The sequence below is a fragment of the Colossoma macropomum genome, unplaced genomic scaffold (assembly GCF_904425465.1).
Source record: "Colossoma macropomum unplaced genomic scaffold, Colossoma_macropomum, whole genome shotgun sequence".
Lineage (NCBI taxonomy): Eukaryota > Metazoa > Chordata > Actinopteri > Characiformes > Serrasalmidae > Colossoma > Colossoma macropomum.
In genome coordinates, this window is record NW_023494804.1 from 12,445,027 (window position 1) to 12,458,626 (window position 13,600).

At 38.8% G+C, this 13,600-nt stretch overlaps 1 protein-coding gene across 2 annotated transcripts in view; it reads left to right on the plus strand.

The window, feature by feature from the left end:
- Window positions 1–13,600, plus strand: part of LOC118824322 (unconventional myosin-XVIIIb-like) — a 66,750-nt gene that overhangs the window by 12,948 nt on the left and 40,202 nt on the right. For both annotated transcript variants that reach the window (XM_036594383.1, XM_036594382.1), the window contains exons 8-18: window positions 686–893; window positions 5,851–5,993; window positions 6,587–6,687; window positions 8,708–8,771; window positions 9,316–9,460; window positions 9,621–9,791; window positions 10,010–10,100; window positions 11,760–11,952; window positions 12,049–12,129; window positions 12,231–12,351; window positions 12,838–12,985. In XM_036594383.1, coding sequence (XP_036450276.1) covers window positions 686–893; window positions 5,851–5,993; window positions 6,587–6,687; window positions 8,708–8,771; window positions 9,316–9,460; window positions 9,621–9,791; window positions 10,010–10,100; window positions 11,760–11,952; window positions 12,049–12,129; window positions 12,231–12,351; window positions 12,838–12,985 — 1,466 coding nt within the window. The remainder of the gene's footprint in view (window positions 1–685; window positions 894–5,850; window positions 5,994–6,586; window positions 6,688–8,707; window positions 8,772–9,315; window positions 9,461–9,620; window positions 9,792–10,009; window positions 10,101–11,759; window positions 11,953–12,048; window positions 12,130–12,230; window positions 12,352–12,837; window positions 12,986–13,600) is intronic.

Genomic DNA, 13,600 nt, shown 5'->3' on the forward strand with positions numbered 1-13,600 from the left:
TACTGAATCAGATGCATTAGTGTTAGGGAAGGAAGCAGCAGGTTAGATGCAGATGCAACTAAACTTTGCAGTAAATTTCCAGGAAGAGACCACTGGAAATTGCTTGTATGCTTGTAACATTTGTCTAGTGATAGTTCAGTGAAAAATATAATTTAATAAATTTTCCACTTACCCCAGAATGTTGTTGTCCAAATTCAAGTCTGCACAACCTTAATGAATAAGTGAACGCAGTTTGGGCAGGTTCAGAGAAGTTTTGGTGATGTATTTACATAAAAAAAATTTGGAAGATATAGACTTCTATTGTTTGATAGCAACATTAGCCTTAAGCTGCAGCCCAGAACTAAAGAAGCAACACTTGAACACCAAACATGTCTTGGCTGATAGACTATCTGGAGTTATCAGATTTTTTATCAAATTGATTTGAATTTCAGTCTTAAAGTTTTCACTTCTTCAGAAACTACTGCACTGCATTTAACACAAACAGCCAAGGCTAAGGCACCATTGGAACTTCAATACTGACAGCATTATTGCTGCTTCTTTGATATATTTGATGCATTACTTTAAGCAACACAAGACGCTTTACGTCACAACTGTTTGAGTGCGTAGTTTAATAAAGGCTTCCTTTTACTAGAGGGCCTGCATATGTCAAACTTCTTTCTTACTCTCCTTTCCTCTCTTGTATCAGGGACTGCGTATGCGCCGCTGGGACACCTGGGAGGCTCCTGCCCCCCTGCAGGCTCTGGTGCGGAGGGTCTATTTATCTATGGTGGGCCAGCGGAGGGACCAGAGTGTGGTGGCTCTGGGCCGTAGTGGCACAGGGAAGACCACGTCCTGTCAGGCCTTTGCCCAGGAACTTCTCAAACAAGCTGGCACAGCAGGGGACAGCCTCACCTGTGAGATTTTTCTTTTTACACTACTGTATTTATCTATATATATAACTTTTTGCACCATAAACACGGTTAGTTCAAAATGATTTCTTCACAGCTTTTTTCGCAGCTGTAAACTATAGGCTACATTAATTCAGTGGGATCTACCCAGCTCAGATGCCTATGGTTTCTTTGATAAAATAATTAAGTGTGAAAAAAACATAGCTTTTATGGCTTTTGAAATTTGTTCAGTGCAGAGCACTGAGAGTATAAAACCTTCCTGCCAAAGGTGCATACTGAAGAGAGACAAAGAAGTTAACGATAATTTTGAGTGTGAAATTTGTGGCTGTTTTGAAGTTTTTCCAAAAAGTGGTGCACTGTGGTATTTTTTATCAGTTTCTGAACAAGCAAATAAGATGTGAAGAATGTCTTATTAATACGTGCATCCATTTGTAAATATGACTGTTGGAAGGGTGAGATATGGGGTGGTAATTTATGTAGTGATGCTTTGAGAAAATGAAGATATTCTTATTTGTTGTTAAGCCCATTAGAAAGCATAGCTTTTTGTGGGGTGCTTGCTCATAAACTGTGTGTTGTAGTAAAGGGTTTCTGATTATTTCAGGTGATAGCATTAATTTATATGAGCTTATATATCTGTATTCCCTAACTTAACACTGACCAAAAATACTTTCTTCTTATATATGTGTTTCCTCTTTAGTCACATATATTTCTGGCTAACTTGCTTCATCAGATATATTTGTTACAAGTTAAAAACAAATTAAACTGATTTAAGATGAATGACACCTAAACACCTGTGATGGGCAAAGCGCAGCCATAAATACAGAAAAATGTTCACAGCTAGCTTGAGAGCTCATTAGGCCAGTTACACAAAGTGCCCTTTATAGCTTATTACCTTATTAAAACTGCTGATAATACGGGCAATAATAATGAGGCTTCTTTAAGGGTAGAGTCTAAGTAAACAGTTTTCTTTGTAAATGAAAATGGAAATGAGTTTTCTGAGATTTCACAGTGGCCTGTGGAATGGCTTGACTGTGTATTGCACGCCCTTAAGGCTTTGTCAGCATGCTGTTATAATGTAGTAATTACAGCAACAGCTTGTTTCTTTCACAATACGTTTTGCTCTGCTGAACACAAGCCCCCAGCACCATGTACTCTGTGTGTCTGCTTATGTGTTTGTGGCCATGTTGTAGCTCTTAGTGAGGGTGAAAATGAACATTTTTGATGTTGTGGGTTTTTTCAGACAACAAAAAGCTTTTAGGTTAGGTTTAGGGTTGAGTGAAGTTGAAGCATGACATTATTTAGCTGCAGAAGTCAAAGAAAATAGGATTCACCCTTTTACTAAAAAGAGTAAATAATCTGGTTGCCTTAAATTTGAGTTCATTGAACTTCAAATAATAATTTAACAAGATGGAAAACACATATTGTTCTGTTAACTTACTATTAGAAGTTCAGTGAACTTGTAATTTTAAGGCCACCAGGTTACTTACTTTTTTTAAGTTAAAACATTGAATGTTTTGAGTGTTTGGTGAATCCAGTGGCTTCCTGGTTCCAGTCTCTGGGCCAAAGGTGCTAAGTCTTTTCCACAGACAAACTATACTTAAGTAAAAGTATGAAGACTGTGTCAAAATCTCTGTGTAGTATGAAGTGTGGAGACAAAAATACTTGAAATGCAAACATTATCTACATTTAAACTTCCAAGTATATAAAAGTAAAAATTAAGAGTCAGCACATCCTTTCTTAAGGCTTTTAAAAATATAATTATGCTTGATGTTGAGTATTAGCTTTAAAAAACATAAAATGTAGGGGTACTCGATTGAACTTAAAAAAAAAGAAAAAGAAAGCAAAAGCCGTTAAGATTTGAACATGTAAGGATTTAGAAGTATGTTTTTTTTTCTGTTGGAAATGTAATTGAGTAAAAAAGCAAAGTACAATTCTTAATACTGAAATATAGTAACAAAGTAGCAGTTGCTTAAGTATTTCCTTCTCTGCTCCAGAGTCAGGTGCAAATTCCACGTATGCTGCCTGTGTGTGCTCATGTATTATGAGCTTAAATGAGCAGTTATGACCCACATGTGTGGTAAAAATGCAAAATGCATTTATCTGCCACATGCAGATGCATTTGAGGAAGAGACTGTCACAAAGAAAATAGGTGTTATGAAGTGGGGTCTATATTCCACTTGACCGGCCGCTGGGGAATTTTCTCTGCCTCATAAAACCAGATGTAAATTAGTGGTAGGGTCTGAAAAGGAGATTTCTTTTAACAAGGAAGTCCTCTGTAGCAGTTACAGTGACTAGACAGAAGCAGAGGCCTCAAACGTAACTCAAAAATGCTCATCAGTACATGACTGGTAAACACAGCTCTGAACAGTTGTACACTTGTAAAATCATAATAGTTTTCATTGAAACATAAAAAAGATTACTTAATTGCAGAAAATATGTGTTTCTGTAGTTACGGTTTTTAAGATTACACACTGATTTTCTGACTTTAGGACACATTTAATTCAAACAATGGGATCTAACTGCTCAACATGTAGCACAGGGATGCAGTCTTACTGCTCTAAAATGCAGGGGCGTGTCTAAAATAAGGCTCTGTCTATGGACTAAAACTGTGTCTTGGTAAAGACATGAAAATGTGGGACAGCAATTTTTTAAATTGTTTTTTTCTTTATAAATTAAACTTATGATGAATCTACAACCCCATTTCCAAAAAAGTTGGGATACTCTGCAAAATGTAAATGAAAACAAAATTAAATGATGTGCAAATCATTAAAACCCTATATTTATTTGAAAATAGTACAAAGACAACCTATCAAATGCTAAAACTGAAAAATTCTTGAAAAGTATTGTTTTTTGAAAAATGTATGCCCATTTTTAACTTGATGGCAACAACACGTTCCAAAAAAGTTGGGACAAGGGCATGTTTACCACTGTGCTGCATCACCTCCTCTTTTAACAACACGTAAGCGTTTGGGAACTGAGGAGACCAACTGCTGTAGTTTTCAAAGTGAAACCTTTTCCGATTCTTATTCGTGATGTAGAATTTCAGCTGCTCAACAGTTTCGGGTTTCTTGTTGTATTTTTTGTTTCATAAAGTGCCATATGTTTTCAGTAAGTGACAAGTCTGGACTGCAGGCAAGCCAGTTAAGCACCATAACTTTTTTACTATAGAGCCATGCTGTTGTGATATGCGCAAAATGTAGTTTGACATTGTCTTGCTGGAAAAGACGTTGTTTGAATGGCAGCATATGCTGCCAAAACATGTAGATATCATTCAGCATTAATGGTGCCTTCACAGATGTGCCAGTCACCCATGCCATGTGCACTAATGCACTCCCATGCCATCACAAATGCTGGATTTTGAACTGTGTACTTATAACAAGCCTGATGGCTTGATTTTGATTCGGCAGACCACAGGACACTTCTCCACTCCCCTCAGTCCATCTTAAATGAGCTTGGGCCCAGAGAAGGTGGCGGCATTCCTGGGTCCTGTTTATATACGGTTTCTTCTTTGCGTTTTAGAGCTCTAACTTGCATTAAAGGATGCAGTGATGAACTGGTCACAGACAGTGGTTTTCAGGAGTGTTGCTGAGCCCATGCAGTGATTTCCACTACAGAATCGTGTCTGTTTTTAATGCAGTGCCGCCTGAGGGCCCAAAGATCATGGCCAGCAGATACTGGTTTTCAGCCTTGTCCCTTGCATACAGAGATTTCTCTGGATTGTCTAGAAATCTTTTGATGATATTATGTACTGTAGATGATGAAATCCCCAAGTTCTTTGCTTTTTACGTTGAGAAACGTTATACTTGAATTGTTGCACTACTTGCCCACACAGTCTTTCACAGAGTCGTGAACCCCTCCTCATCTTTACTTCTGAAAGACTCAGCCTCTCTGGGATGCTCATTTTCTACCCAGTGATGTTACTGACCTGTTACCAATTAACCTTCAGGTGTTTTTTTTTAGCATTACACAACTTTACCAGTCTTTTGTTGCCCCCGTCCCAACTTTTTTGGAACGTGTTGCTGCCATCAAATTCAAAATGGGCATATATTTTTCAAAAAAGCAAAAACTTCCTCAGTTTCAACATTTGAAATGTTGTCTTTGTACTATTCTCAAATAAATATAGGGGTAAAATGATTTGCACATATTTGCATTTTGCTTTCATTTACATTTTGCACAGCGTCCCTTTTTTTATGGAAATGGGGTTGTAAATCTTTCAACTTCACTTTAAAAGAAATCCAGAAGATCTTTTCTCACACATTGAAGATTGAACAAACTAGAAATAGAATCCCAATCCCAATAGAAAGCATGCTATAAATAATGATTTTGTGTGTGTATGTATGTATGTATATATATATATATATATATATATATATATATATATAGCTTATTTCTATCTCTATTAATGCCTTGGGTTTAATAGATCCTAACATAATCCTTTTAATATCTAAGGTCTGAAGTCTTCTTTTTTTTGCATATTTTTTACCATGGGACTGCAGTTTGAACAAATTCAGCAGAGATACATGACAATACATGAGAAGGTGCAACACAGAATATACCTATGCACTAACAGTGCATGTTATTTTTTGCTCAGTTCTGTTTTTTGAGCCGGAGTAGAATTACACCTTGTAGAATGTTTTAGTGGGAAAGAACTTAATTTGTTAACACTGCTATGTCTTCTTCACTTAACTTACAATTGTTTCTTGTTTTTTTGAGCTTGTAGCTCCTGCATTTTGCTTCATTTAAACCCAGATCCTCACAAATGTGAGCAATTAATAAGTGGTTTAGCTACAGTCTTAGTCATTTTGGACCCATTACCAGTGCATATTGCATGTATGTGCATTTGGCGCACGGTTTCGGATGTGAACAATGAAATTTTTGTTTACACCCTTAGTGTCATTCTGTCTGGTGCTACAAACATACTTTATTAAGTTGTGTGTGTATGTGTCTGTGTGTGTGACCTCAGTGGAGCGGCTACAGGCTGTGTTTACGGTGTTGCGGTCTTTTGGCTGTGTGAGCTCCCCGCACAGTGAGGCCTCCACACGATTTGCAATGGTGCTTTCTCTGGACTTCAACCACAAAGGCCTCGCAGCTGCGGGACACCTTCAGGTATATCCTTGCCCCGAGCTGAATGAAATTGGGAAAAAGTTACATTGTGACAAATATCTACTACTTATTAGTCTATTAAAAAAAATCTACTAATGATCAGTCTAACAATGGAATCTAACAATGCAAAGGGTACATAAAGAGAGGGAATTATCGATGTATTAACATTTTGGTTAACTTGAAATTATATTCCATTAATGCTAGATATGTACAAAGTTCTATATTTTGATTATATTGCTGCACATTGCAGTTGTGATGTCTTGCAATATATCAAAACACAAAACACATTGGTGGTAAGATTTAAGGCAGGCTTGTGTTATTTTGAAATGAAATGATTAACATTTGTTGAATTATGTGAATGCCTTGATTTATTACAACACCCACAGAAACTCATTTGGAGCAATGCTTACAACAAACACACACACACACACACACAAAATCTGTTTGCTCTGCAGCATATTGCAACCTCTTGCAATATCAACATTCCAAAGGTCAGCATCACATTCATGTTGAACAAATCACATATTGTGCAGTCCTATTTCTCAGTTTCTTTCAATCGTCTTGATGCTGATGCTTGATGTTTTTCTCTGTGGCAGACTATGTTACTGGAGAGATGGCGAGTGTGCCGCAGGCCGGAGGGAGAGAGCAACTTCTTGGTCTTTTCCCAGATGCTGGCAGGCCTCAATACCGAGATGAGGTCAGAGGACACTCTTGAACTCTATGGGCTGCTTTACTGCACATGCACTAAGTCTAACCAGGGCCTCTTTTTTCCTAGAATTTGTTCAAGCAAAGTACTTCTGAAAGTTCCATGAATGCTATTTTGTGTGAAGCACCATTTTTGCTATTTGGGGTAAAAACAAAAGGCTACTCCATTTTCTCATTTAGCTAGTGTAGTGCTGTGGTTTCTAGAATCATTTCCCAAGAACAGCTGTGGAACATCAGAAATAAACCATACATGTTGTGTGTTTATTTTTCTTCTGGTTACACAAGACAGCTACGGCAAAGAGTCGTATTCAAAAGAAGGATGCTCAGAAGCTGTCAGCCAGACACACATGGCAACTGACAACAGGCTATTGTATAGCATTCTCTACTTATTGTATTAGTAAATAAGTAATCTCTGCATTATTTAGAAAAATAATCAAGCAATTTTAACTTTTTAAAAAACTTAAAAAAAAGAGTTTTTAAGACCAAAAACAGACTTAACACACATCAACAAACCATACTATTGTGTTGCCCCTGGCCAGACTCCAGTCATTCCAGTCTCCACCCCTGTCTTATCTCAGTGTTACTGTAGCTGCGCCCCTTATCATGTCCCTCACTTGTGTTTAGTTTGTAGCTCCTTCTGTTCATAACTGTTCCCAAGTATTTCTGTTCATTCGAAGCTGTACTACTGAACTAGGAAAAGATATAAATGTAAAATTAAAAAAAAAGCCAAAACAGCTGCTATCCACTGAGGCATGGACTTTACCAGACATCTGATGGTGCCCTGCGGTATCTGGAATCTTTAAGTGTTGTATGTTGTGAGGAGGAGCCACTGCAGATTCAGACTTGTTGCTCCAACATGCTCAATTAGAGAACCGTGAATGTTCTTCCATTGCTCCAAGGTCAAGTTCCAACATTTGTATGCCCATTGTAGCCACTTTCAATGGTGGACAGGAGCACTCTGACAGGTCTGTGGCAATGTGTTCTGACACATTTCTCCCATGACCATTGTTAAAGATTTCTGAGACAGTAGCCCTGCTGTTGGTTCGGACAGGATGGCCTTCATTGCCTTCACCCATCTGTGAGCCTTGGGTGCCCAACACCTTGTTGTCAGTTTGTGGTTTGTCCTTCATTGGACCATTTGTTAGTAGGTACTCACCACGGCTGACCAGGAGCACCCCACAAGCCTGCCATTTCGGAGATGCTACGACCCAGTGGACTGGCCATAATAATTCGGCCCTTGTCAGGCGCTGCCCTTTTCTCCCGCATCCAACACGTTGACTACTAGAACTGACTGTTTGCTTATCACTGAATATATCCAAGACCTTGACATGTGCAATTGTTCCGAGATAATCAACGCTATTCACTTCATCATCTGTGAGTTGTCATAATGTTTTGGCTCATTAGCTTATCTGTGTTTACTACAGAGGGAAATATGTGGTCTTACACCTCAGCATGGTTCTCTTTTAACACCATAGAGAAACAACATATTTATCTTGGAACCTGTGACTGTGTCTGGCACAATCTGTCTGCCAGCCTTTGTCTCAGACTGACAATGACAAACTTGATACAAGGCTAGGCTCAATTTGTCTCTGTAAGTCCAGCCATAGTTGGATAAGCTCCAGATGTAACTGTGGTCATGATGGCCAAGACAGCAGTAGTGACTGTTAATGATCTTTAAGCATTTCATTGAAAACAGACTCTGTTTATATCCTGCTTAGAGAAGTCTTTCACACATATTCCCATGCTTGCATGAGACACATATTTTGTTTTTCTTATGTTTACCAGAAGCCCCAGACAAACCTGTTATTTTTCCAAGATCATTCCCTCCTTTTTGTTGAGTGTTTGTTTGGGGGTTAGATGTCCTTAAGGTCGAGCACAAACTTGGCAGTCTGCCTGCACTTCTGAGAACTTCGATTTGAAACAAAAGCTCCAGACAGTTTGAAGGACAGAGACATGTTTGATGTCATTTCCTTTTTTAACATGTGTGAGTTTGTCCTGTCCTTTCATTCCAGGACGGAGCTACAGCTGCATCAGCTGCCTGAGAACAACTCATTCGGCATCACTTGCCCCATCAAGGTAAGAAAAGAGAGGAAAAATTCAAGAGATTTAAATAAAAAACAGTATGTTGCCTCTCGGTAATGCTTTTCTCAAATACAAAAATGACCAGTGGTATAAAAATAGAAGTGCAGGAGGAGCAATTGCACTGGGGCTCAAAACACTGGGGGCAGGGTCTTTTGGTTCTGGTTCTACCCTTATATACCTACTACTGTACAAATTTGTACATCCGTGGCTAATGGGAAGCTATGATAACTTTTTCTCCCATTTTCCCCTAATCCCAATTAGTTGATTGGCCAAGACATGCTTGGTGTTTACTTCTTTAGTTTTTAAATGGTTTAAAACTATGTGACTAATGTAATAAACTTCTCAAACAGACTTACATTACTTGCTGGCTACATTACCCTTGAGCTCCAGTGCAAAACTAAAAAAGGAAATCTCAGACACCAAAGATGTCTTTATCAGTCAGCTAGTGTTAGTTAGCATTATGCAAGTTGGTTTGTGCTAAACATCCTTTAAATGTCATGTTGATCCTCACATAACTTCCACTCAATTCTGTCCACAGGTGGACGAGAAGCAGAGGGCCACAGTGGATTTTGGAAGACTCTTGGTGGCCATGAACACTCTTGGATTCTCACATGACGAGCAGCGAGCCATTTGGCATGTTCTGGCAGGAATATACCACTTAGGTGTAGCGGGGGTGTGCAAAGGTGAGTCTGCTTTATTCAATAAGTCAGCCTTTTTTCATGTTATAAAAAGAATTGTTGCCATTTCTATATTGAATCTTTAGAAAAAAAAACAATATCTTTCCAAAATAGGTTTTCTGCATCTCATACTTTTTTCTCCTTCCCTTCCCTTCTGCTTCTCCAGTGGGACGAAAGCAGTTCATGAGTTTCGACAGTGCGCAGGTTGCTAGTGCTGTTCTGGGCTGTGAGGGAGAGGAGCTCCACACTGCAGTCTTCAAACATCATCTGCGGCAGCTACTGCAGAGAGCCACTGGTGGCGCCAGAGAACGCCACATGACTGATGAACAAGAAGAAGGTCAGAGTTTCTAGCCATACTTTTAACCCAGCAGTGTTCCTGATTCATGATTATCATAAGATGACAATGTCCACTGTGTTTTTCATTGCTGAGGGTGTACTAATGTGTTTGATTGCTTAATAAGTAATATTATTATTAATTGCACAGTTGCAATATATTACTTCAGGCAGTGTATCCATAATGTTCTATGTAAATTGTGACTGTGTTTTATATTTTAGGCCCTAAGCTGAGTGCAACTCAGTGTGTGGGTGGCATGGCTTCTGGTCTTTATGAGGAATTGTTCACTGCAATTGTATCTCTAATTAACAGGTACACACACAAACACTCTCATAAAACAAATGACATTGCTTTAACCTCTAAATCAGGGGTGTTCAATCTTATCCGCAAAGGGCTGGTGTGGCTGCAGGTTTTCATTCCAACAAAGCAGGACTGCACATGATCAGTTGTTTGAAGGCTGAGCAACTGATTAAACAAGTGGAATCAGGTGTGCTCCAGCTTGTTTGGAAGGAAAACTTGCAGCCACACTGGCCCTTTGTGGATAAGATTGGACACCACTGCTTCCAAATAAATGCATTTCTGAAGTCACAAATTTTTTTTACGTTATTTTAAAGCAAGTACGTATAGCTGTAGTTCAGCAAAAATCGAATTGCCTCTTACTGTAAATGTATTTGTTCAGCCATAATGTATTTAGTGTCTGAAATTTGCTTCTTTAGTTTTGCAACTGAGCTACAAAGTTATGGTAGCTAACAAGTGGTGGAAGCATATATTCAGTGACAAACTGAAACTATTGAGCTAGGCCTCCTTTCCTAACTGAGCCACACCACTGTTTTCTATTTCTAAAGGACTAAAACCTCGTTAGTCTACTACAACTTGCATTGACAGTCAGTCACTTATCTAGGATGTCCAGAAGACCAAGTGAAGTTTTTTTTTCTCAACATTGTTAAATAATGTCAAAGAAGCTTATGTCATTTTTGACAATGTACATCATCCTGTTATCTATAAAACTGGACAGAAGTACACTATGGCCTAACACACCTATATGAGCTTGTTGGACATCACATTCCAAAACCATGGGCATGACTATAGAACTGACCCAAGTTTGCAGCTAGAACAGCCTCCACTCTTCTGGGAAGAGTTCCACAGCATTTAAGAGTGTGTCTGTGGGAATTTGTGCCCATTCAGTCAGAAGAGCATTTGTGAGTTCAGGCACTGATGTTAAATGAGAAGGCCTTGCTCACAGGCAACGTTCCAGTTCATCTCAAAGGTGTTCAAAGGGTTTGAGGTCAGGGCTCTGCGCAGGCCCTGACTCCAAACTCATCAAACCATGTCTTTATGGACATTGCTTTGTGCACATGGGCACAGTCATGCTGGAACTGGAAAGGCCCTTTCTGTTGACACAATGTTGGAAGCATATAATTGTCTAAAATGGCTTTGTATGCTGTAGCATTAACATTACCCTGCACTGAAACAAAGGGTCCAGTATATACATACTGTATAGCACTTACAGTTGTCCAGGTCAGATCTAGCAGAGCAGAAATTTCACAAACTAACTTGGTAAAGGTGGCATGCTATGACAGTGCCATATTTAGGGTCACTGGACTCTTCGGTACAACCCATTCTACTGCCATTGTTTATCTATGGAAATTACATGACTAGGTGCTTAATTTATACAGCTATTAGTAATAGGTGTGTCTGAAACACTTAAACTCAATAATTAAGAAGGTGTCCTCATACTTTTGTCCATACAGTGTATGTCATGTAGCTAAAACAGTAGTAACAGCCATCTTGAAGCCTGAATTTAGTCTGCAGCATGCATTGTGCACAATGTTAAGTGTTGGGTATAAGCTTTCAAGACTTGTCAGCTACATTAACCTCATAGCTCCCGCACAACTAAAGTGTCTTGACTTTTCTATGGTTAGGCCTGTTGGCATTTGAAACTTTTGGCTTTTGCTTGATTTTTCTCCATAGAGCTCTGCGCTCTCAGCAGTTAACACTTGGCTCAGTGATAGTGGTGGACACTCCAGGTCTGCATAACCCCAGATACAGTGGAGAGGACAGAGCAGCCGGCTTCTCTGAACTCTGCCACAACTATCTGCAGGAGAGGCTGCTGGACCACTGCTTCACTCACACTTTCACCAATTCCCTCAACAGATATACACAGGTACAAAAAAGGCCCTCTGGGGTCCCTTGTTGTTTTTTTCTACATACTGGAACACGGTGAAGGCTGATTGTTAGTGCTTCTGCTCTCTGTCTGTAGGAGCAGATGTCTGTAGATTTCGAGATTCCTGAGAGTAGCCCTAGAGAAGTGGTGGAAACTATAGACCAACCTGGACTTCAGGTAACCCTATAATTCTCTCCTTTCGGTCCTTGAGCCTACTTTAAGGTTGATTTTAAAGAAAAGAGCCAGTATAATATCTGTGTGTGTCTCCGTGTGTTCAGGTGCGAGGGCCAGAAGGTGACTCTCGTGGGCTGCTGTGGGTTTTGGATGAAGAGATGGCTACCCCCGGCTCTACTGAGAACACTGTTCTTGAGAGGATATGTCAGTATTTCAGGGATACAGGTACTCAGATCAAAATAGCAGTGGAGGCTACTTAACTTTACCACACAATACAAGGAATTACAAAGAGTCCAACATCACTCTGGAGCAATGAAAAATCTCACATTTACTGTAATACCTCTGGTGTTCATTCATTCATTCATTCATTCATTCATTCATTTATTTATTTATTTATTTATTTCATGATGAATGCACAATTAGAAATGGTCTAAATTATTAGGAATAAAATCATTACATTAACATCCATTAAACTTAAAAGAATTAAAAGCATTTTTTTCTTCTCCTATAAACTTAAGACAGGAACATATAATGGGGAAATTCAAGCATACGTTTACAAAAAAATGGAAAATAGGAGGTATACAAAAGTGACTGGCACAATGATGAACTTCACAAGATTAAAAACAAGGTGTTTTTTTTAGCATACATCCCATATACTAAAGAAATCAGTCTGTATACAGTCATTTCAATATTTTCTCTGTTTCTACCTAGTGCGTCAGTGTGAACAGCCTCTACAGTGCGAGATCGCTCATCTAATGGGCTCTGACCCAGTCCGCTATGACCTGTCTGGCTGGTTTGGTCTGGTCCAAAACAACCCTTCTGCCCTGAATGCCATCTCCATACTGCAGAACTCTTCTCTGTATGAGCACTTACATAACACTGTCCTATCGCAAAGCTGCTTGTTGGATAGTTGTCTCTTATTCTCGCTCTTTGCCATCTGTATTTTGTTTGTTTTAAAGATTTCACATATTATAAAAAAGATTATGCAGCAATATAAATAGATTACATACATAATAACATTCAAAAGTTTAGAACCACTTGTCAGATCAATCATTTTTGTTATTTTATATACACGATGTGCAGTATAGATTAAAAAATGTTTTGGGGGCAATTTTTTAGACCCAGATTATTCCTAAGCCTAGAAAAAAAAGGATTTCCAGTGGTGATTCATCAGTGCCACTGCAGCTTTCTCCAAGACAAGGCATAATAAAATTATAACAAGTAGACATCAAAAAGTATCTTCAGATTATTGAGTATTTTAAATAATTCAGGTTATGATTTAAGTTATTAAATGATATGACTTATGTCCACAGTTCCGCAGATAAACCTTCTAGTTCAATTGCTTGTATAATCTCTGAAGGAAAAGATTGCTATTTATCAAATGCTATAGGGCTGTTCAATGTTTAGCACCATTGAAAGTCTTAGGGATGAGTTGGAGTGGCATTAGTGATCCAGAACTAATTATCTAACATCA